This window comes from Gracilinanus agilis, chromosome 2 (assembly GCF_016433145.1).
Source record: "Gracilinanus agilis isolate LMUSP501 chromosome 2, AgileGrace, whole genome shotgun sequence".
Taxonomy (NCBI): domain Eukaryota; kingdom Metazoa; phylum Chordata; class Mammalia; order Didelphimorphia; family Didelphidae; genus Gracilinanus; species Gracilinanus agilis.
Window position 1 is genome coordinate 520,610,302 of NC_058131.1, and position 24,029 is coordinate 520,634,330.

Here is a 24,029-nt window from a genome sequence, read left to right on the forward strand (position 1 = left end):
AGGGGGGGAATGGGGGGGTGGGGTGGGGGTGATTTCTATAGTAAAATATCCCACTGAACTCAACATTTTGGTAGAGGTTATTTCAAATAAGAAACTAGGGGAACTTTTTCTTCTTCATTTAAAACTAAGAGTAGTTATTAAATAAAACAAAAACTTTTTTTAAAATGGTAGGTTTTTTAAAAGGTCTGTAAGACAACATTCTATAAATGAACAAATGAGGCAGAATTCCACTGATTTCCTTTTCCTTCAGAAAAATCTCTGCTTTGAAGAATGTTGGACCCTAATTTTCATAATCAAACTGAGGTCAGATTTAAGTAGGCCCATCCTCTGCATTGCTCCTCCTTCAGATATTCACATTTAACTTTCCATATATAGAGAACATGCAGTGGTAGATAAGTTCCGAATAACAGGACTCACTCTTGGTGCCTACTAGTATTTACAATTTAATCTGAAACCTCAGAAAATACTTTATTTGTCTTATTCAGGCAGTTTTGCTTTTTACTATCATAATAATTTAAAAGGAAGCATCAGATAACACTACTTGGTTTAGGCAGTAGTAGAGGTTTACTTTTTTGATCCTTAGATTTCATTGCCAGATTAGCCAATGCGTACATTCACCAGGGTGTGTGTGTGTGTGTGTGTGTGTGTGTGTGTGTGTGTGTGTGTGTGAAATCTGGACNGTGTGTGTGTGTGTGTGTGTGTGTGTGTGTGTGTGTGTGTGTGTGTGTGTGTAAAATCTGGACCTAAGATTTTATTTATGGGGAGCTCCCTTGTATAGAAACTATCTCCCTCACTCCAGATTTATAATTTCCGTTACTTGTGGTCATTCAGTTGCCTAGACAGGAAGCTAGCAGGTGCAGTGGATAAAACATTGGACTTTGAATCATGAAGACTCATCTTTCATGAGTTCAAATTTGGCCTCAGACACTTACTAGCAGTGTAACACTAGCTGTGACACTGTGTGTGTCACTAAATCCTGTTTACCTCAATTTTCTCATCTATAAAATGAATTATAAAAGAAAATGATAAAGCACCCGTAACTGCTAAGAAAACACCAAACGAGGTCCTGAAAATCTGGATACATCTGACAATGACACAACAACAATTGCAACAAACAATAATACATTAATGGATAGATGATAGGGGATCTCATTCCATAAGTATCCCTTCCATTGGTTCAGATCAAAAGCCCTCCACATCTCAGTCTATGAGTTTCCTGATTCTTAGGCTATTCATTCCATCTCCTATCCTATAATCTTGCTACATAACCTGCCCACCACATTTTCTGGTCATGCATGTTATGAAAAGTGAATTTCATGCCCACTTTTCTAATGCAAGTGTACCCCTAAGGATTGCTCTCTTAAGTGACTTATAGTCTGATGAAGCAGATTCAAAGGCCCAAGTTCATAGCAATTGCATCCTTGTAGGTGAAGTTACAAAAATATGAATAGCTCATGATTATGCTGCCAATTAGAGAGAGAAAAAAATACTCTAAAATTGGTCTGTGTTTGGCATTTTAGCCTATGCTAAGAAAGGGCACTCTTGGGATACAAGGAGATAAATGCAAAAGATAGTCAGCCATGTGTGTTTATAAAAAGTAAAAGGAGATCCATCAGATGCTGTCTTTATCAAAATAAAGACATACTTAGAAACAAGTGCCAGTCACACCCAGTTGAATTGAGGAAAGGAAAGATGATAGATTTTGATTTCCTCTACTACAATCACTTGAGCAGTTACTAGTTTTATACTTTATTGTTGGCTCCTTTCACTTTTAATTCTCTACTTTCCTAGAGGCACGACTTTTAGAAGGAGAACTGTAGCTATAACTATTACTGCTTTTTCTTTAGCCTATTATGCTATATGTCTAGTGGGAAATCCTTTCTAATTCTCCTCTCTCCTTATGTTTTCTCTCTTTTTTTGCAAGCTTTCCTTTTAATTTTGACCCACTCACAAACAATATTATTTTTTTATTGCCTCAAAAAATGAACAAAAAACTGCAATCCCAAAAGTCTTTGCATATCTGAGTCATTATTCCCCTCCAGTGGAGACATTACACAAGTCAACTTTAATAATATGTTGTAGCCAACTTGGACCCACTAGACATGGTTCCATTGCTCTTTGTATCACCTTTAGTTTTGATCCTTTAGAGATCATGGTACTTTAAGGCTCTCAGTTATATAACATCTCCAGAAAAAATGTTAATGTTAAAAAGATTTGGGGTTCATAGGAGATAGCTACATATTGCTGGAAACAATGATGATCCTTAAATGCATTGCACCCAGCTTCCTTGTTCCACTCCAGTTCAAAGAAACTCATTGTCCATTTGCAGTGCCTATTCAAGAAATAGGTAATGGTATTATATTCAACTCTTTGAACTGGTTATCCAAATGCATGTCATAATCTAAGAAATTAACATTATCATACATTTGCCTTTTAAAAAATCTCTGTAGATTATTATAATGGTCTCTCTTTTGAATCTTATGTGTGTGGGGGGTGCCTCTGAGGAAATTTCTATGCAATCAGCACAATGTCTTTGATAAACAGGAGCATCTGGAGACTATCACCATCTATAGAGAATTCTTCTCCCATTGTGCATTTACATAGGATGTTCTTTATATTCATTCTTCATGTTTGTGATAAACACTTTTGGCAAATATATCTCCCTGTTTCTTAATATTGATATTCAAAGTATTACTGAGCAAAGTTATGATAATGCTTGAAACTATCAAGTACTGATATGATCTTAAATAAATGCAAGATACTTTGTTGGACGAGAGCTTTAAGTCTGATTTCCGCTATTCTGAAGGAAATTTTTTGTTGTTCATTTGTAATCAGAAAACAATAAATTTCACAATGTCTTTCTAAGCCCTTTGGTCAAATGTGTGACTGAAGAGATGTTTGCTATGGAGTATCTTCTATCTTTTCCCTATTTGTTTTTATCAAGGATATAAATATGATATAGTGATAACATAATAAGTGAATAGTTTTGTGATTGACTATGTTTTAGTTTGCCTTATATTATTTTGGTATTAATCCTATCTATAAATTTTTCCAATTCTTTTGGAATCTTTTTTTGAAACATTTTAAAAAATCAATATTCATATGTCCTTAATATTGGATTGCTGTCTTACCACTTCTCCTGTCTTTATTTCCTTTATTGGCTTCCTAGTTCTTGATTTAGGATTTTAGGCATTTAGTACAATTAACTCTTAAATTATTGGAGTTCACAAATAGAAAATAATCAAGTATAAGAAAGATTACTACTGAAATGTAGATGAATCTATTCCATTTCTAGTCCTTGTTGGATTAGTTGATGCTCACTGTTTTCTATAGGCTTATTTTCTCCTCTACTACTTTTCTCGGTTTTTGAGATGAAATTGCTTATTATTTTCTGTAATGTTTTTCAAAAGACCATTTTCTTAGCTCTTAACTTTGGTTCCACTTGGCAAAAAAAGACCAAAGGTTTGCTGTCTAACAGTTTCTGAAATTTGAGGGGAGGGCCTCCTTATTTTGGTGACTGTTTTCTATCAGTCCAACTACTCCAAGAAATGGAAGTAGTCAGCTAATATTGTTAATTTTGTACATTTCCCATTTTTCAGAGTCTATAGCTAATTTTAATAGTTAGGATTACAGCTGCATCCACTCTTTTCTCATTTTTATTCTGCTTCTAAATTGATGTTAATATGGAACTTCACCCTAGCCAGTCAGTGATCTTAAGTTAAAGTTTACTAAGTCTGAAATTATTTCCATATTATTACCAGCCATATCTGGATTTAATTTAATAAATTACATTTTTTTCAATGCTGAGTATCTAGTCCTTTCTGCCTCTTTAAAAAATTAAGTGTTCTGAGCATGGATAAGAGATCCTTTTAAATAATTGATAAACCTTACACTCCCTTCATTTCTTAATGCTGGATTAAACTTTCCATCATATTTTTCATTACACTGTTCTGTGCCTATCTTAATATTGAGATTACCAAGTTATAAGATATACATTGGTTTATTTTTGTGCATGTCATCAAATTCTTTGAAGAATTTTTCTACTTCACTCTTTGCAATAAGTGTTGGCAGTGTTGGCACATATACTGCAGTGGTTTTTGCTGTGGTGCCTCTGCCTGAGTTTATCATGTGCATTATAAGATAAGATGTCCAAGTGCACCATGAAATGATGTTTCTCCTGGCAGATGGTGAAACTGACTTCTCTGACTCCCTTATTTGAATCCCTGAGAATGTATGAGCCTTCTTTTCATTTTCTTTTTAATCTTCTAGTTTCATTTATCATCAGAATTTCTTGGTGGTGATAGTTTATTTCCTCTAGTAGACCTATTGGTCATTTAACAAAGGTCTCATATTTAGATTAATTTTTGTGGCTGGTCTAAAAATTGTGATTCACAGCCCCCTCTGCTTGTTTTTTTCATTATTCTGCTTCCATCACTCCAAAAATAGATGTCCACACAAGACTGAAAGCAGGTGTATATTTTCATCTGTTTCTTTATTTTCTAGGGCCAAATAACTCATTATCTGATGGCTAGTCTGCTTCTGGGGAACTGCTTTCTATTTAGTTGGGTTATAGCTGCTACTTAGATGATACAGTGGATTTTTGAGTCCACACTTGAAGCTTTTACACCTTTGTAGAATTGTGCAAAACTTTTTATTTTATTTTATTGGCATAGTCTTGGAGAAACCAAGAATGCTTCTGTGGTAGAATGAGTCATTATATATAGTAGGTCATCACAAAGTTGTTTTTTTTTTTCTTTGAGTAATGGGAAAAAAGTCAAGCTTTCAAGGTTTTGATCCCTATCTTAAAATTCCAATAGTTAATTATCCAGCATGTTATTCAATTTTCCAAGGTATTTAAGTATACAAAAACCTATTTTTCACTATTATGAGGAAAATGTACTATTAGTTCATTAAGGTCATTGCTTTTTAGGGTTAGTATATGTTCTATATGTCATCTCCTAATTAATGACTATTCTATTCATTTTTTTCTTGCTGTAATACTTGATTAGATAAAATTAAAAATGTGGTGATATGTATTGACTATTATAATGTCTAAAATAATCAAGTCAACCATGGCATGGCCTACTATTTTTGGTTAAAAGCATACAGAAAAATCAAGAGAAAAAGTTGTTTAATATGCCTAGAAAATGGAACCATTTTGTGTGTTCTAACCAAAAAGATCACAGAATTAGATGATTAATTTCCAGGAATAAAAAATAAAATTTAATTCTGAACTTATAAAAGGTTATACATAACGTCTTTTGAAATAGAAGAGAATACATTTAAAGTTTAAAATTAAATATAAGTTAATGATAAAGAAATTAAATATAAGTGGATGAACAAAATTAAGTTCAAAGTAGGTTTATTAAGAAAATAAACAGCAAGTTAAATCCATTCATAGCCAAAGATAACATTTATTCCTTGGCTATTTCTACTACTTGTTGTTGTAATGTAAAATTCATCACATGATGAATTTTTAGAGTAAATTTAAAAACTTTCTATTCAATACACTTTTATAGATTTAGTGTTTCCTCTTTTATAAGGCTGTTAAGCATTTCTCTCAAAAATCATATTTGAACTATAAACTAGTGTAAGAGAACACTAACAAATGTTAAAAAAGGATTTAGAGTGACAAAGCCATCTAACTCTATTTAAGGGAACTACTATGTTTCAGTTATTGTCTTGGAGTACAAGAAAGAATAAATGTAAAAATAGAAATGGTAAAAGAAATTACTTGAACAATTTCCTTCATCTCCTCTTTACCCTGGAACCTTTTCCTAAAGTATTTACCAAATTTTGTTTTAAATGATGCAAATTAAAAATATAAATAATTTCCTTCTGATCTACTTTATCATTTTATGGTCATTCTTCTCAATCATTCCTTTCTAAACTCATCTGTAAGTTCCTTGAGGACAAGGACTGTTATTTATCTCTTTTTGTATCCCCAGCATTTAACACAGTGCCTGGCACACAGTAGGTGCTTATTAAGTGTTTATCAAGTGATTAATTATGCATTTTGTATATTCATACACAAAGATGACTCTTCAACTTACATTTGTTAGAGAGTTTTTCGATAATGGTGGTGAGTTTGCAATGATCTGCCTCTTCTTTCACTTGATTTTGAGGATGACCAATGACATATTTGTGAGATCTGACAGGGTTTATTGTGTCAATCTATTATAGAAATGAAGAGCTAAATGATATACATAGGCATGAAATCCAGAACTTGGTTCTCTTAGCAAGATAATGTTATTTTAGTGGATTGCCTATTGGCTATTAAGTAAGCAAATCCTTAACATTTCATATTCCTTTGTATAGGGACAGCTAGGTATTACAGTAGATACAGTACAAGACTCACCTAGAAGATCTGAGTTCAAATGTGACCTTATACACTAGATGTATGACCTTGTACAAGGAACTTCATTTCTGTTTACCTCAATTTCCTCAACTATAAAAGGAGTATAATAATGGCACCTTCCTCCTAAGGTTGTTATGAGGATCAAATGAGAGACAGTATTTGCAAAGCATTTAGCATGGTACTTGGCATATTGTAGGGTCTTAATAAACATTTTCTTCTTCCCTCTTTGTGCGTATATAATTCTCAAATTTATTGTCCCTTTCGTTCAATATCTTGTTTTCATATTCATTATTGCCATCTAAGTTTTTCTGACTACTACATATATACATACATATTCAATTTCACCTAAGTGAATTTATTATGCTTTTTACCATTCAAAGTTTTCCTATATTTCTAATCTTGTTTCATCCATTAGTATTAATTCTTAATCGTCCATAATGTTTGCAAAACTTCTCAGTTTAGAATCCTCTGCACATTTCATTAACATGCTGCTTAACCTCTTATTACAGATCATTTAGTACAGTTGTTAAATAAGACCAAATCTAACATTTCCCCTTGTGCCTTCCCACCACAACTCTTACTGAGTACATTATCATATATCACAATACTTTTTGTGTGGCGTTTCAGATCATCCAGAATTTCAGTGATTCTGTCCTCATCCAAGGTAACTCAATCATATGAGGATTTCTATAGATTGTAACATTGATAGGACTTAAAAGTATTATTTAATTGAATCATAATAAAGCCTATTAAAGTAACTCTTTGTTTCTAACATATTGATCCCATTAATTTTAGTGAAATTAAACTTTATGTTTATGGAAAATAAGAGAGTGGCAGTTATCTCAATAGTTTAGGACCTTTTTTGGGGGGGAATGTATTCATAATGAATTCTTTTCCTTTTAATAGTTTTAACTTCCACTTTTATCATAGTGGTTCTGTAATAGGATCTCTAAAACTGAAGGCTACATAAAAGTCTTTTTTACCAAGATAGGCCAGCTAAGTGGCACAATGAGAGTGCTGGGCTTGGAGCTCAGGAAAAGTCATCTATCTGAGCTCAAATCTGGCCTCAAACACCTATTAGGAGTGAGATCCTGGGCAAGTAACTTAACTCCATTTGCACTGAAAAAAAGCCTGAACAATTTGCTATGAAAGCATAAGGGAGAAGATCTTATGAAAGTCTGGTTTTTTTATGTTAGTGTATTCAGTATAATACACCCTTGGACAACTGTCTCAGTCCTATCTTCCTTAGGGGAATACATAACTAAATTGAAAAATAATTGTTTTTTAAGCTTTATCAAAAATGGTAATGGACATATTTGATTCTCAATAGAAACTGTTCCGGGAGAACAATAGCACTTTGGGCCCCAGAGTATATGTGAACTCAGCCTTCTTTTTATAACCTGACCTCCCTCCCTCTATTACACATGGGGAAGCATGCCTTTGAGAAGACTTCATTCCTAATATCATCTGGTGTATTACTGAGCTCCTAAAGCAATCTGATCACCACAGCTGCAATAAATAAAGCATCAATTCCATAAGTTTTCATGCCAAATATTATTCAGCATTCTTTTGGTCTAGTTCATCATTTGATGGAAACCAGCATGGTGAACTTACTGCTTCTTCCTTTCTCTAATGAGTGCTGGAGTGCTGAGTAACAATGAGAAAATAAGCAATCTAAACCAGAATGTAAACATCACCAATATTTCTCATATCATTGTATTAAAGTTGTTTAAACATTGACATAATTTTTTTTGATGAAGGAACATAGTTGGATTGTCACAGTTGAACCTACATATATAACTAGCATTAAACACCATTTTCTATCCAACAAATAAGGGGGGGAAAGAGTGGTCTTCTCACCCCAAAAGAACCATTTTCTCCTTTGTACCTTTCCCTTAATTGATCAAAATCTTCATTTTAAGACAAAAAGGTAAATAGGTGGTGCAGCTAGCTGGCATAGTGGAGAGAGTACCAGGACTTCAGGCAGAAAGATTCCTCTTCATCTGTTCAAATCTGGCCCCAGACACTACTTACTAGCTGCATGGCCCTGGGAAAGTCATTTAATCCTGTTTGTCTCAGTTTCCTCATCTGTAAAAATTAGCTGGAGAAGGAAATGACAAACTATTCCAGTATCTTGCTATGTAAATAAAAAATGGGATCTTGAAGAGTCAGACATGACTGAAAAACAGCTCAACAAACAATTTAAGAATAGTGACCACTTTCACACATTTATTATTCTCTGGGCTGTGCTTCTGGCTCTCTGGACTTCTTTCTTTACCATGCCCTCCCTGGCTATCTTCTTTCTCCTCCCACACCTTAATTAATTAATTTAAAAAATATGTTGCCTTTTCCTACTAGAACATAAGCCCCTTCAGGGCAGGAAATATATATGTGTGTATATATATATATGTACATATATTTTTTTTCCTTTAATTTCCAGTATTTAGCATAGTACCTGACACATAGAAGGTGCTAAACATATTTCTTTATTTGATATGAGGAACCTATGCGAGGTGTGTTTAGATAAGCATCTGTGAAAAAATAAATGTTTCATCCATGAAAATTTGAGCAAGAATATTGTTGGGGTTTCACTGAATCTTTACATTAAGTCTTACAGTGTTATAATCCGAGGGAAATTGTGCTATTTTTTGTGTCTTTTGAGAGTTCATTTCATTTATTCAGGTCATATCTTAAGAGGAACATATATGGTTCATATCTAAAATATAATTGTATAATACATCTAGCTGATCTTATTAAATCCAACTAGGAAAAGAGAGGTCTAATGATGTGAACAATCCCTGTGTCTTGAGTTGTTACCCACCAAAGCTTTCACTTGAAATGAATTCCTTCTGGATTAAAAGAAAATTTCCTTTTTGTTTCTCTCTGTCTCTCTCTCTCTTTCTAGGCTGAGGTTCAGCTATGCTACCTGGAAGCACAAAGGGATGCTTTGGAACAGATGTCCTTAAAGTTGTACAGTGAGCAGTATACCAGCAGTAGCAAGCGAACAGAGGAGTTTGCTGATATGTCAAAAGTTCACACAGGGGGAAGTAATGGGTATGGAATTATTCTTTTTGTTGTTTTATTCTCACTAATCTCTACGTTTTTACATGATTTTCCATTGGTAGGTGTTAGCCAAAAGTTTCCTCCCTGATGACAAAGAAACACTTAGAAAAATGGGTATACCTCCTCCTTCCCCTCTCCACTGACACATGCACACACACATACACACAAAATACTGTATTGAAAAATGTGAATGCTTTAAGAGTCCTTGTCATCAAAACCAGAACTTCCTTGTATCATTCATTCTTTTTTTTTTTTTCATTCACTCTACTTCTAGGAGATAGGTTTTTGTGTTCTCAGACATAAGCCTTATTCTGGATTACATAGTCCTTGGGTTATCAAGCTTGCCGTATTCACACATTTCTGGCTCATCTGCCTCCCATGCTCTTAAATTTCTGAGCTATTTGAAGGCCTTTTTTAAGGCCCTTTTTAAAAATCCAGAACCTGGTTGGAAATTTTGAGAAACATCTACTTAGAAATAATTTTCTTAAATGACTCAGATAATTTAATAATTGGTTACAGTGTCTTTTTTACTCTAGTCTACCCATTCAGAGCTATTTCAAGCCATCTTGAATTAGAATGCTCTTGAGGGACTTGTGCTCCGTAAAATTTATAGCAACTGCCACAAATGTGGGCATTTATTGGATGTCTTCTAAGATGCTGCCAAACTGTCCTACTTGGCATTCCATTGTCTGACCCTGTATCATTGTACTGGAGTCCTTCTCTCTGGTTGGGATATTTTTCCTCCTCATTTTTACTTCTTGGAACTTCTAGGTCCCTTCATGGCTCAGTTTATTTATTTATTTATTCTTTTTAAATTTTTATTTTTTAGAAAAATTTTCCATGGTTACATGATTCATGCTCTTACTCTCCACTTCATCCCCAACCCATTGTAGCAGATGCTACATTTCCACTGGTTTTAACATGTGTCATCTATCAAGACCTATTTCCATATTATTGATAGTTATACTGGGGTGGTCATTTATAGTCTACATCCCAAATCCTGTCCGCATCAACCCATGTGTTCAAGCAGTTGTTTTTCCTCTGTGTTTCCACTCCTGTATTTCTTCCTCTGAATGTGGATCCTGTTCTTTTCCATAAGTCCCTCAAAATTGCCCTGGGTCATTGCACTGCTGCTAGTCAGAAGTCCATTATTTTTGTTTTTACCACAGAGTATCAGTCTCTGTGTACAATGTTCTTCTGGCTCTGCTCCTTTCACTGTGCATCAATTCCTGGAGGTCATTTCAGTTCACATGGAATTCTTCCAGTTTATTATTCCTTTGAGCACAATAGTATTCCATCACCAACAGATGCCACAATTCTTGATCTTTTGTTCTTCCAAATGAACTTTGTTATAGTTTGTTCTAATTCAGTAAAAAAGTTTCTTGGTAGTTGGATAGGTATGGCACTAAATAAGTAAATTAATTTGGGTAGAATGGTCATTTTTATTATGTTAGCTCCTCCTACGAATGAGCAATCAATGTTTTTCCAATTGTTTAGATCTAGTTTTAATTGTTTGGAAAGTGTTTTGTAGTTGTGTTCACATAATTCCTGTGTTTGTTTTGTTAGATAGATTCCTTAGTATTTTATATTGTCTAGGGTGATTTTAAATGATATTTCTCTTTCTAACTCTTGCTGCTGCAATGTGTTGGAAATATATAGAAATACTGATGATTTATGTGCATTTATTTTGTATCCTACATCTTTGCTAAAGTTGTTGATTATTTCCACTAGCATTTTGGTTGATTCTCTAGGATTTTTTAAGTAGACCATCATATCATCTGAAAAGAGTGATAGCTTGGCCTCCTCATTGCCTATTTTAATACCTTCAATTCCTTTTATTTTCTCTAATTGCTACTATTAGTGTTTCTAGTACAACACACACACACACACACATATCTTGACATTTCATCCTATACCTTTTGTCCCTGTTCCCTCTAAGTATGCTTCTTCTAGCTACCCTGTTGATAATAACAATTTTTAGGAGTTACCAATATTTTCTTTTCTTATAGGGATATAAGTCAATTGAACTTATTGGGTTCCTTAAAGAAAAGGTTTTTTGTTTTTTTTACCCTCACTCTCTTAATTACCTTATGGTGATTCTCTTGAGTTCTGTGTTTGGGCAACAAACTCTCTGTTTAAGTCTGGTTTTTTCTTTATGAATGTTTGGAAGTCTTCAATTTTGTTGAATGACCATACTTTCCTCTGCAAGAATATAGTCAGTTTTGCTGGATAGTTAATTCTTGGTTATAGACACAGCTCTCTTGCTTTCTGGAATATTATATTCCATGCCTTCTGGTCCTTCAATGTAGACGCAGCCAGATCCTGTGTTATCCTAACTGTGGTTCCCTGGTATCTGAATGACTTCTTTTTAGCAGCTTATAATATTTTTTCCTTGGTCTGGTAGTTTTTGAATTTGGCTATAATATTCCTGAAAGTTGTCAGTTGTGGATTAAATGTAGGAGGTGATCTGTGGATTCTTTCATTGTCCACTTTTCCCCTATGTTCGAGAATGTCAGGACAGTTTTCTTATATAATTTCCTATAGGATGATATCCAAGTTTTTTTGTTTGTTTGTTCGTTTTTTTATCATGATGTTCTGGTAGACCAGTGATTCCCAAAGTGGACACTACCACCCCCTGGTGGGTGCTGCATTGATCCAGAGGGGTGGTGATGGCCACAGGTGCATTTATCCTTCCTATTAATTGCTATTAAAATTTTAAAAAAAAATTAATTTCCAGGGGCCTAACTAATATTTTTTTCTGGAAAGGGGGTGGTAGGCCAAAAAAGTTTGGGAATCACTGCAGTAGAGCAATAATTCTTAAATTGTCTCTTTAAGATCTGTTTTCCATATCTGTGGTTGCGTCAATGAGGTGTTTCATATTTTCCTTACATTTTTCATTTTTAAAATTTTGTTTTATATATTCTTGATGTCCTGTGAAGTCATTTGCTTCTAGTTGTTCAGTTCTAATTTTTAAAGACTGAATTCTATCTCTGGCTTTTTGGTCATCCTTCTCCTTCTGGTCTGCTTTTCTTTGTAGATCATCTTTCACCTTCTTTGCTTTGTTTTTCAGCTGGTCAATTTGGACTTTTAAGACATTATTTTCTTGATTTAGATCATGTATTTCCTTTTCCCTCCAATTGCTCTTTGTTTAGTTTCTAGATAAAAGATGTTGATTGTGGTTTCTTTTTTCTTTTTCTGTTGTTTACTCATATTTTTTTCCTTCTTTCTCCCCTGTAATTGGCTATAATCTTGGTCCTCTGATCATTTTTTTTATCTGTGGATTTGGGCTATTGTCAGTCCTGGGAGGGCTTCTTCTCTGTTTTGTTAATTAATTAGGTTAGTGGGACCTGAGGTCAGATTTTTCTCAGTTGGTGGTTAAAGCTAAAGAAGTGAATTCTGCTACTTTCACTGTATTCTGTGGGTGGAGGAGCAATGTTGGAGCTTTCCTGCCCTCTGAAGACTTCTTGTTCACAGTATTGATAGGATTAAGCCAGGTGGGGTTGATCTGCACAGCTTCAAGGGCCCTGAGGTCAAAACCTCTAGTGAAAGGGGGGTGGGGCAGGGCAAGATGGAGCTTACCTCCTCTGGGTTTCTCCCCCAGCAGCTTCCCTCCCTACTGTCCATGATCAGAGCCTTGAGTTTGGCACAGCTGTGCCAGCAAGGCAATCCCTCAGACTAGTGCCCCAGCCCACCCCAAGATTCCAGGATCTGCTGGAGACTCAGCACATTAGGTGGAGGAGGGGATCTGTGATCTTCCTCCTTTCTTTCCCCTCCCATCAGACAATTCCAAGAATTCAGGCTTTTTATTTTCTTTTTTTTCCTCATGCCTTTTAAGTTGGGTTCAGCTGGAGGATCCCCCAGCTGTGTTCTGTTGTCAGATTTGGTTTTCTGTTCCCTTGGAGCCCTTTGTCCTTGATTGGTGGGTGAAGAGCTTTATGGAGGTCTGAAGCCTTGGTGCTTCTACACTACCATCTTTCCAGAATTCCCATGGCTCAGTTTATATATTACCTTACACATAAGCTTTTTTTAACTGAATGAATGAAGCAATCATACAAGCAACACTTCTTTAAGCACTTACTTTGTACCAGGTAGTATGTCAAATGATGGCAATACAACACACAAGACAGTCCCTGTCCTCAAGGAACTCATATTCTAATAGGAAGAAATAGCATGCATAATGGAATGATGTCTAGTGAAGAACTTTTAAAAATTAAAATGAATTTTAGCCAGTATTCTAACAATGAAACAATTATGAGTGATTCTGTAAAAAAGCCAACCAGCATATTCCCCTTATACACAGAAAGTATTTTAATAGGAGCATATATTTAGGACTGGTACAGGTTGGAAAGTTTGTGCAATCCAAGCCCCTCGTTTTACAGATGAGGAAAATCAGGGAAATCCATAAATATTTTTTAAGTTTCTACTATGTGCCAGGCACTCCATTAAGAGGTGAGAATAGAGGGGGGGGGGAGGTAAAAGGTAGTCCCTGCTCTCAAGGAACTCACAATGTAATGGAGAACACAACATGCAAAACAAATATATACAAAGCAAGTTATATACAGGATATATAGGAAATAATTAAAAGAAAGAAAATGCTAGAATTAAAAAGGGTTAGGCAAGGCTTCCTATAGAATAGTGATTCCCAAATTGGGTGTCACCGCCCCCTGGTGGGTGCTGCAACAATCCAGGAAAGCGGTGATGGCCACAGTGCATTTGGGGGCGGTGAATAACTGTAAGGGGTCAGTGATAGTATGTGGCAGGGGGCGCTAAGTAATATTTTTTCTGGAAAGGAGTGGTAGGCCAAAAAAGTTTGAGAACCACTGCTTTTTTGATTTTAGTTGGGGCTTAAAGAGAACCAGAGAATTCAGTAGCTAGAGCAGAGGAGGGAATGGATTCCAGGCATGGGAAGTAGAGAAAATACCTTGAGCTAAGTGTCTTTTTTGCAGAACAGCCAGAAGGCCAGGTTCCCTGGATCAAAGATTATGTGGTGGGAAATAAGACTAGAAAACTAGGAAGAAGCTAGATTATGAAAGTCTTTGAATACCAAATAGAGATTTTGTATTTGTTCCTGGAAGCAATAGAAAGTCACTAGAGTTTTTTGAGAAGGGATGGGAAGGGGAGATAATGGGACCTGAATTTTAGGAAAACCACTTTAGTGGTTGCATTAAGAATGTATTGAAGTAGGGAATGACTTGAGGACAGGCAGACACACCAGTAGGCTATTGCAATAGTCCAGATGTGAGGTGATGATGGCTTGTAGTCATAACAGGGCCAGAGAAATTGAGTGACTTGTCCAAAGTCATACAATAATAAAAATAATGCTCTGTCTATCATATGTCACCAGTATCTATGTTGTACATAAAGTGGATCATCCATGCTATTGTATTCCTAAGTCACCATTGCTTTTACATTTCTAAAGAAAGTATTAAATTAGAGATATAAAACCATTTTTAATATTGAAAGAAAGTTATGAAGTACAACTACAGTAGAGCCAGTATATCCTAAGGGAATATGTACCAAGACCTATCTTGGTTGGCAGAAGTCACAGACATGACCCCACATATATGTGATTTCTCTTCTGTCTCCTGCCACTCCACTGCCTCCACCCCTCCAAAAAAAGTGAAAGTGGGAAGAGAAAAAACTTTGATTGGGAGCAGACCACTGCCCACTGATGCAGGTACATTTCTTGTACTTTGTGAGCAAACTTATGGTCCTTTGTGGGCAGATCTCCAGTGCTTTAGGTTGATTGTGGATAACTGAAACCACAGACAGCAAAACCATAAATAAAGGAGCCCTGCAGTATTTTACATTAAGTTTGATTTAAATTAATAGTCTAGCTATAATAATTTAATTAACTCTGCTTATGCTTGCTTACTTAGAAGATAAAAGCAATTGAGGAATAGTTTGAGTAGCCCAAGACACCTTTTAAAATATGTCCAGGAAAGTTTGGCTTAATGGTTTCTTTTTCCCTAGATAAAATACTTTTTAGTAGATCCTTCAGAATCATTCAGTACAGTTGTGCTCCCAAGTTGGAATCTCTGCAACCCTTACATTTCTGAAGGCTTCATTTGTTCAGCCAACACTTAAGTATAAAAGGATCTGTAAAAGCTATAGACATGAATAAATCATATCTTGTCCTATCTATTTTATACTATTATAATCTAACACCAAGCACTAGTTAAGGGGACAGGTACTATACTAGGTATTGAGAAAGAAGTCAAAAGTGAAACAGTACTTGATAATAAGGAGCTTACATTCTATTGGAGGAGACAAAATGCACATCTGTGGAATGTGCAAATAGATATAAAGTGATTTGGGGAAGAGAACATTAACTAAGACTTTCCGGGGAAGCTTTAAATGACTCTTAAAGGAGGGTAGGGAGTCTAAGAGGTAAAGTTCCAAGCATGGGGAATACTAGTTAAAAAGCCAAGAGATAAGAAACGTGTGTTTTGTATGAAGAATGGTAAAGAGGCTAGTGTGATTTGATTGTACAGTATATGAGGGGGATAATATGTAATAAAGCTGAAATAGTAGTTTGGAGTTAGGTTATGAGACAGGAAAGACAGGAAAACTCCTTTGTCCTAGAGATAATAAAGAGAGATACTGATTGAAAAGTGAAATGATTTACCTCTCACACTAAAATTTTTGTTTTTATTTTGCATATATTTTACATTTATTGATTTATTTGTGTATATTATTTCTCCTTAGTAACATGTAAGTGCCTTGAGGAGAGGGACCATTTAATTTTTGTTGTTTTTTTTCGTGGAATTAGGACTTTAACAAAATAAGCCTAATTGTTGAATTATATAAGACATAATCCAACACTCCTATCACTTTGTAGATGAGGGAACTGAGGCAAACAGGGTTAAGTGATTTGCTCAGGTGCCCACAGCTAATCTGTGTCTGAGGTTAAATTTGAATTCATAAAGATTCCTGATTCCAAACCCAGTGTTTTATCTGCTATGCCACCTACCTACCCTTACATTTATTTATACTTATTGCTAAAGGCAAATAGGACCTATGGGGATTTGTTGAGTAGGGGAATAATAATACAGTCAGGCTTACACTTTAGGAAAGCCACTTTGGCAACTGTATAGAAGGTAGATTAGAATGTGAAGACATGAGACAAGGAAAGCAATTTGCAGATCATTTCAAATGGAATGAAGGTAAAAGATAATTTGAGTGGCCCTGTGGGTGTTGAATATAAGAGATGCTGTGGAGATATAAAGGAAAATATCTGAAAACTGATTAAATATGTGAAGTGAGGGTATATGATGAATTGAGGGTAATTCTGAGATTTTAATCTTGGTGACTAGAAGAATAATGGTGCCCTAACCAAAAATGAGAATTCAGAAAAAGGAATGACTTCATAGGAGAAAGGATGAATTCTATTTTGAGCATGTTGAGTTTGAAAGGCCCACGAGATGTCCCAATGAGAACATTCAATAGATCGTGAGAGATTTGTGAGTTGAGCTTGGGAAAGAAACCAAGGATAGATGTATAGATTTTAAAGTCATCAGCATAGAGATGATAATTAAGGATTGTATTCACACAGTACAGGCCTGATTGAGTTAGATAACAAATTGTAGTGGATGCTGTTAACTTCATTTCATGAATTTCGTCTAGCTCCTTTCAGTACCACATGAGAAGGAATGAGCAATCTTCTGGTCAATGTGATCTAGCATTAGAATTTGGCAAGTTATGGATACTGATAGGAAAAGAGGACAAGATATTTGAGAATAGAAAACATTGAGTTGAACTAGTTAATTATATGGTTGATGTTGGGAAAGAAACTAAGCCCAATTATAGCAGCTGTGATAATGAAGGAGAATATTGTGTTATGGAGGGATTAGAAGTTTCATTTAGATGAAGAAGAGATTTTAGAGAGACAAAGGAGAGGAAGAATGATAGGAAGTTAAGAACTGATTAAATAATTTAGGAGTTTTTGATTATGAAAGGTGAAGAATGCTTGTGGGTGATGGCAAAATCAAGGTTATAACCATCTCTTTATAGAGTTGAGAGAGAAGAGTAGTATATAAGATTTGAGGTAACTGAGAAATTGGGAGATTATGGTGTGTTCATGAACATTAATATATTTTTGCTTAGGGGAAAGAGTTGGGGTAGAGAGAAAGATTATAAGCTAGGAATAAAACTCATTGAAGAAAGATGGACAAAATATAGAGTGAAATCATAAATAAATTAGGTGAACATAAATTTGTATAGCTGTAAGATCTGTGGGAAAGGAAGCAACTTAAGACCAAGCAAGAGATAGAGAATATTGCAAAATGTAAAATGAATGACTTTGATTATATCAAATGAAAAAGGTTTTGTGCAAACAAAACCAATGCAACCAAAATTAGAAGGAAAGCAACAAACTGGGAGAACATTTTTATAACAAAACTCTCTGACAACGGTTTAATTTCCCAAATATATAAGGAACTAAGTCAAATTTATAAAAAATCAAGCCATTCCCCAATCAACAAATGGTCAAGGGACATGAATAGATAGTTTTTACATGATGAAATCAAAATTATCAATAAGTACATGAAAAAGTGTTCTAAATCCCTCCTGATTAGAGAAATGCAAATTAAAACAACTCTGAGGTATCACCTCACACCTAGCAGACTAACCAATATGGCAGCAAAGGAAAGTGATAAATGTTGGAGGGGATGTGGCCAAATTGGGACACTAATATACTGTTGGTGGATCTGTGAATTGATCCATACATTCTGGAGGGCAATTTGGAACTATATGCAAAGGGCTTTAAATGTATGCTTGCCCTTTGATCTAGCCATACAGCTGCTGGGTTTGTACCCCAAAAAGATAACTAAGGAGGAATTCCATGTGAACTAGAAAGACCTCCAGGAATTGATGCAGAGTAAAAGGAACAAAACCAGAAGAACACTGTACACAGAGACTGATACATTATGGCACAATTGAATGTAATAGACTTTTCTACCAGCAGCAATACAATGACCCAGGACAATCCAGAGGAACTTGTGAGAAAGAATGTTATCCACATCCAGAGAAAGAACTGTGAAACCAGAAATGTATTAGAAAAATATATGCTCAGTTACATAGGGATGTGATTAGGATTTTGACGTTAAAAGATCATTCTACTGCAAATACGAATAACATAGAAGTATGTTTTGAAAAATGATACATGTATAACCCAGTGGAACTGATTGTCAGCTTTGGGAGAGGGAAGGAGAGAGTGGGGGAGGGAGATTATGAATCATGTAATCATGGAAAATATTCTAAATAAAAAAAATTTTTAAAAGAAAAGAAAAAAAAAGATGGACAGTGACCTCATAACTAGTTGTTAACTGCAACTAAGACCTAGATCAAGTGATAGATTTCGACAAAGTAAGGAAAAGGAAAAGAGGAATGTGAGTTATGGAAGCATGAAGAGAGTCTAGAAAGGAAATGAAAAGTAAAGAGTATATCCTGACTCCACCAATGCTAATTAATGTGCAATATGAGAAGAAGTACAGCCAATGCTGGAGGAGGTCACCAAAAATAGAATTCTATCTAGGGAAAGTCATGTCTTTGGGAGCACAATGCAGTTGGAAGGACTTTGAGAAGAAGAGGTCTGAAATTAGAAGACATTCATTAATTAAAGAATGAAAATTCCAGAGGACATAATGAAAGGGACAGGTTGAATTGATGTATCATAGTAGAGGGTAGGGTTGAGGTGAATAGGGGTTAGAAAAGATAAGTTAGGATTAGGGAAGGGATCCCTGTTCTCAAGAATCTGATGTTTCAGTATGGAAGGGATTGAGAGGGAAGAGGCTGGTATGATTCATCTTGCCATAGAGGATGAGTTTACACAGAAACATGCTTCTTTCTTATGCTTCGTGGTTTCGAGAGGAAGAAAGGAATGAAGGAAAGAAGCCAGCATTTATTAATTGCCTACTATATGCCAAAACTTTGCTAGACACTTTAAAAAATCTTCTTATTTGATTCTCACCACCAACCGTGGAGGTAGGTGCTACTATTATTCTCATTTTATAATTAAGAAGATTGATGCGAACAGAAGTTAAATGACTTGCCCAGGCTCATGCATCCACTAAGTGTCTGGTCAGTTTTGTTTTTTTTTAACCCTTGTACTTCGGTGTATTGTCTCATAGATGGAAGAGTGGTAAGGGTGGGCAATGGGAGTCAAGTGACTTACCCAGGGTCACACAGCTGGGAAGTGTCTGAGGCCAGATTTGAACCTAGGACCTCCCGTCTCTAGGCCTGGCTCTCAATCTGCTGAGCTACCCAGCTGCCCCTCTGGTCAGTTTTAACAAAGTCTTCCTGATGCCAGCCCCAGTGTGTTATCCACTGTACCACCCAACTGCCTCTTGGCAGGAATGAGAGCAATTCACTTGATGATGGCAAGTGTCAGTCAAAACACCACACTCTGCTCCATAAGTATATCACATTCTGCCCTCCAATGGTGATTTGTGAATGGATATGGAACTGATCACCCTGCAATCGCCTTTGCAGGTGACTGGGAAGTGGCATGAGTAGAAGAGCTGAACTATGGTCTGCGTAGGCATACATGATATTCTTGGAAGAGGCAGCAATGGTTTCCTTAAGGGAGAAATTATTTTCCCAGATTAGTTTGCATAACAATGCTGGGAATAGAGAGGCAGTGTGATATTTTTTTTTAAAGGCATTGCTTTAAACTCAAAGGTCCTCAGTTAGAATTTAGGCTTTGCTAATTCCCACCTCTGAGATCTAGATCAAGTAACTAGCTCTAGGGACCTCATTCTTTTAATCTAGAAAAAGACTCAGTTATAGTAGGCTATCAAACTACCCCATCCACTTCTAAATTAATATGATCTTGGGTACTATTCAGAAAGATATAGTTCCTCTCTTCCCTGGCCCCATCAGACCTCACCTGGAATATTGTGTTTGTTTCAGGGAATTACAGTTGAAGAAGGATAGTGAGAAATTAGAAGGTATGTATATAAAGGAAGGCATCCAGAATCCTGGAACACTTTGAATTCGTGTCATGAGGATCTGTTGAAGGAACTGAGCCTGGAGAAGACTCAGGGGTGACATAGACATGATAGATCTCTTCAAGTATTTAAAGGATGGTCACATGAAAAAGGGATTAGACTTATTCTCTTTGTCCCCTGGAGCAGGAAAATTCATCTTCCTGGTTCAAATCTGACTTCAGATTTGCTGGGACACTAGGCAAGTCACTTAACTTTGTTTGGTTCATTTTCCTCATCTATAAAATGATCTGGAGAAGGAAATGGCAAACCACTCCAGTATCTGTGCCAAGAAAACCCCAAATCGGGTCACAAATGGTCAGACACAACCAAAAACTATTAAATCACCACAGGATGTTCAAATATGATTCTTGATGGAATTGTGTATGTAGATATTAAAAAACTGAGGCACAGATTGAAAAATATGGGACTATAGTATGTGAGGAAAGGATCACATTCATTCTTTATGGAAAGTAGAAAAAATTTCAATTTTCTAATCCTTCCCTTGAATATGATTATCTACCTATCTTTCATCTGTTGCTCTAATTCTCCATCCACTTATGGAAAGCGTTAAAGAATGAGAGAGATGTCTATTATTAAACATGTTCTTATCTAGCTGAGTAGATGTCTATTATTAAACATGTTCTTATCTAGCTGAGTAGATGCTACTTCTTAAGCAGAAAGATGTCAACACAAGAAGAAAGGCCAAATTTGGGGAAGATATACAATAAGCTATTTTAAGTTTTTGTGTGCTTTGCTCTCTCAAAATGCCTATGTAGTCTCTGATATGTATTTGAGTACAAACTTTAGGTCATGTTTTCCTATTTTCCCTGAAGTCCTAAAGCCTAAATACTCATTTACACACCCCTGACTCCAGATTCCAAAGTCCCAACTTGAGTTCTTGCTCTAGGCTCCACAGATCATAATTTTACCCATAGGAATTGCTTGTTGAACAACGAGTATTGTTTTATGAAGTGGGTGTAGGTGAACTTGCCTGATCGCTTTTGTTTGAGCTCCTTAGGGTGCTGAAGGCTGTTCATTGTGCAGCAATTTAACAGTCCATTGAATAAAAGCTAACTATTTAAGACTAACTACAAAAGCTATCTAACCCCTTCTCTGCTTCTGTTTACATACAGAAAGGCATTGTTGGAGAAAAGTATGTGGGTGAGGTTATCTGGGGTGTCATGCCCCCAAGACTCTCTGCTCCCACTGTGAAATCCTTCATTCTGAGGCATTAAGAACATAGCCTTTTAAAAATTATCTGCTCCAATGGCACATAAACTTTATAAACCTTTCCTTTTGTTATACAGAAAGAACATTGTTTTGGAAAGTAGATGTAGGCTTAGTGTGGGATTTCCAGGGTCTTCATTCCCTATGCAGAAATCTAATACGTTCAAAAGCAAAATTTATGCATCTTTTTTTCTATCGTTGTCTCTCTCCAATACCTACATAAATACTGAAAAGACTCTGTGTGTGTGTATATTCCTGCTAGATTCAGAAAATGCATAGCAAGAACAGTCCAAGAATGACTCAGATATAGTAGTACATTGTAATAATTCTAATCTTTTATTAAACTAAAACTATTGATTAGCTATGAATTTCCATTCTCTTCTAATATAAATGTAGCATGTACTGATGCAAAACGATCCATGCACAATTATGAGCTATCTTTACTGTGCATTTTCTAAATGTATATTATACTGCCAAGAGACCTAGATGAGGGTCCTCAGCATGTTGGCTGGTCCCTCCTTTGGAGAATTTATGGGAGGATTTGTACAAGAATTACAAAAAGGAGAAGGCAAGGATGAATTATAATCCACCCTGTTGGAGAGAAGAGACACCAGTGAGACCACACATCCATCAAAACTTGTTATAGCCATCCATAGATATAGTCCTATAAAAACTGGCCGGCATAAGGGGAACCATGAAAGGATATGTATTATATAACTGCAGTTGCAATTGGCCTTTTCAGTTAGATTTCTGCATAGGGAATGAAGACTCCAGAAACTCCACATAATAGCACATATATGTAAATATACATACATATATATGTGTATATATATATATACATGCATGTATATATATACCTATATAAAATTGTTACAAATTTTACATAAAGTTTTTATTGACCATGGTAGGTTTTGTAGTCTTATGCCAGGTGTTTTTAAGTCAAGCTTTTGTACAACTTTGACTAACAGGAAGTAGAAAGGAATTTCTTAGTGTTTGATAGAGTAATGTGCTACCTGCTAAGTTAGTAATGATTTTAAATATATTGAGGGAAGGACTTTTGTCTTTTAAATTTTAATTCAGGTGAATTTTCTTTAATTCATTAATCAGGTATTTCCTTTTATTTATAGAAGCTTTTCTTTTTTATAAACTTACAAATGTATTTTTTGACTATTTTTTCCATTCTGATTTCATTTTTAGCTGGCAATTTAAAAAATTTATTAGTCTACTAAAAGACTTCAAGATTTCTGTAGAAATGGGGGAGGATTTTTCTTCTATTTTTAGTCAAGTAAATTGAGGAATAGAAATAAAATGACTTGTGAAAGTGTTTGATAGAATCAAGAATGGAATTGTCCCCTCAAGAATCCTTACTATATGCTTCTCATTGTCTTTTTCTTTCTCTTTCCCTTACCCCCTATTTCTGTCCCCCCTTTTATGTATACACATATAAACAGAAAATATATATATATATATATATATGTATATATGTATACGTCAACCACTTTATGAAATTCAAAACAAAGGAGGGTTTCCTTATCCACAGTTTCACTTCCTATGGTTTCAGTTATCCATGGTCAATCCGACATACCAAAAGTCCACTTGCTAAGCCCCAGAAGTCTGCCTGTTTTGGTGTGTCCTCCCACCCCAGGCCTCTTCTGCTTCAATTTTCACTTTTTTCCAGGCTGTTTTTTTTTTGACAGAGTGGAGCTGGGAGGCCTCAGAGTACCCTGAGGGACAAGAACAGGGAGAGAGAGAATATGTGTGTATGTGTATGTGCGTGTGTGTGTGTGTGTGTGTGTGTGTGTGTGTGTATATATATATATACACACACATATATATAGTCACCAGGTATTTGCTTATATACATAATTTTAGCCATCCACAATAAGTCTTGGAATGTATTCTATGCAGATATGGGGGCCCTACTCTATAGCAAAAAGAATAATAGAACTAGAATCAAAAGACCTAGGTTCCAATCTCACTTTTTCCACTTTCTACTTATAAGATCTTGGCTAGTTCACAATCTCTTTGGATCTTAGTGTCCTTATCTGTAAAATGAGGCTGTGGGACTGGGACTAGAAGGACTCATTGGTTCCTTCTAGCTCTAAATCTATTATCCTAATAAATATGGACTATCATTATCATTCTTATCCTCTTCATCACTCTTCCTTCTTGGTATAAGAGAAAAGTCAGATTTGAGTTCTAGGACCTCTGTTTGAATCCCAGTTCTAAAAGTGGAATCCATTCATTTATTTATTTATTTTTGCCAAACCATTTTACTGGGCCTCAGTAGGTATGTGTATATATGTATATGTATATGGTCCCATGAACTAACCCCATGTTATATATATATATATATATATATATATATATATATATATATATATATATATATAT

The 24,029-nt window shown here is 35.4% G+C and overlaps 1 protein-coding gene across 1 annotated transcript in view; it reads left to right on the forward strand.

Moving 5' to 3' along the window:
• The window catches only part of AKAP6 (A-kinase anchoring protein 6), a 488,735-nt gene that overhangs the window by 296,707 nt on the left and 167,999 nt on the right, over positions 1-24,029 (forward strand). The window contains exon 7 of the mRNA XM_044665065.1: positions 9,264-9,412. Within this exon, the coding sequence (XP_044521000.1) occupies positions 9,264-9,412 (149 nt within the window). The remainder of the gene's footprint in view (positions 1-9,263; positions 9,413-24,029) is intronic.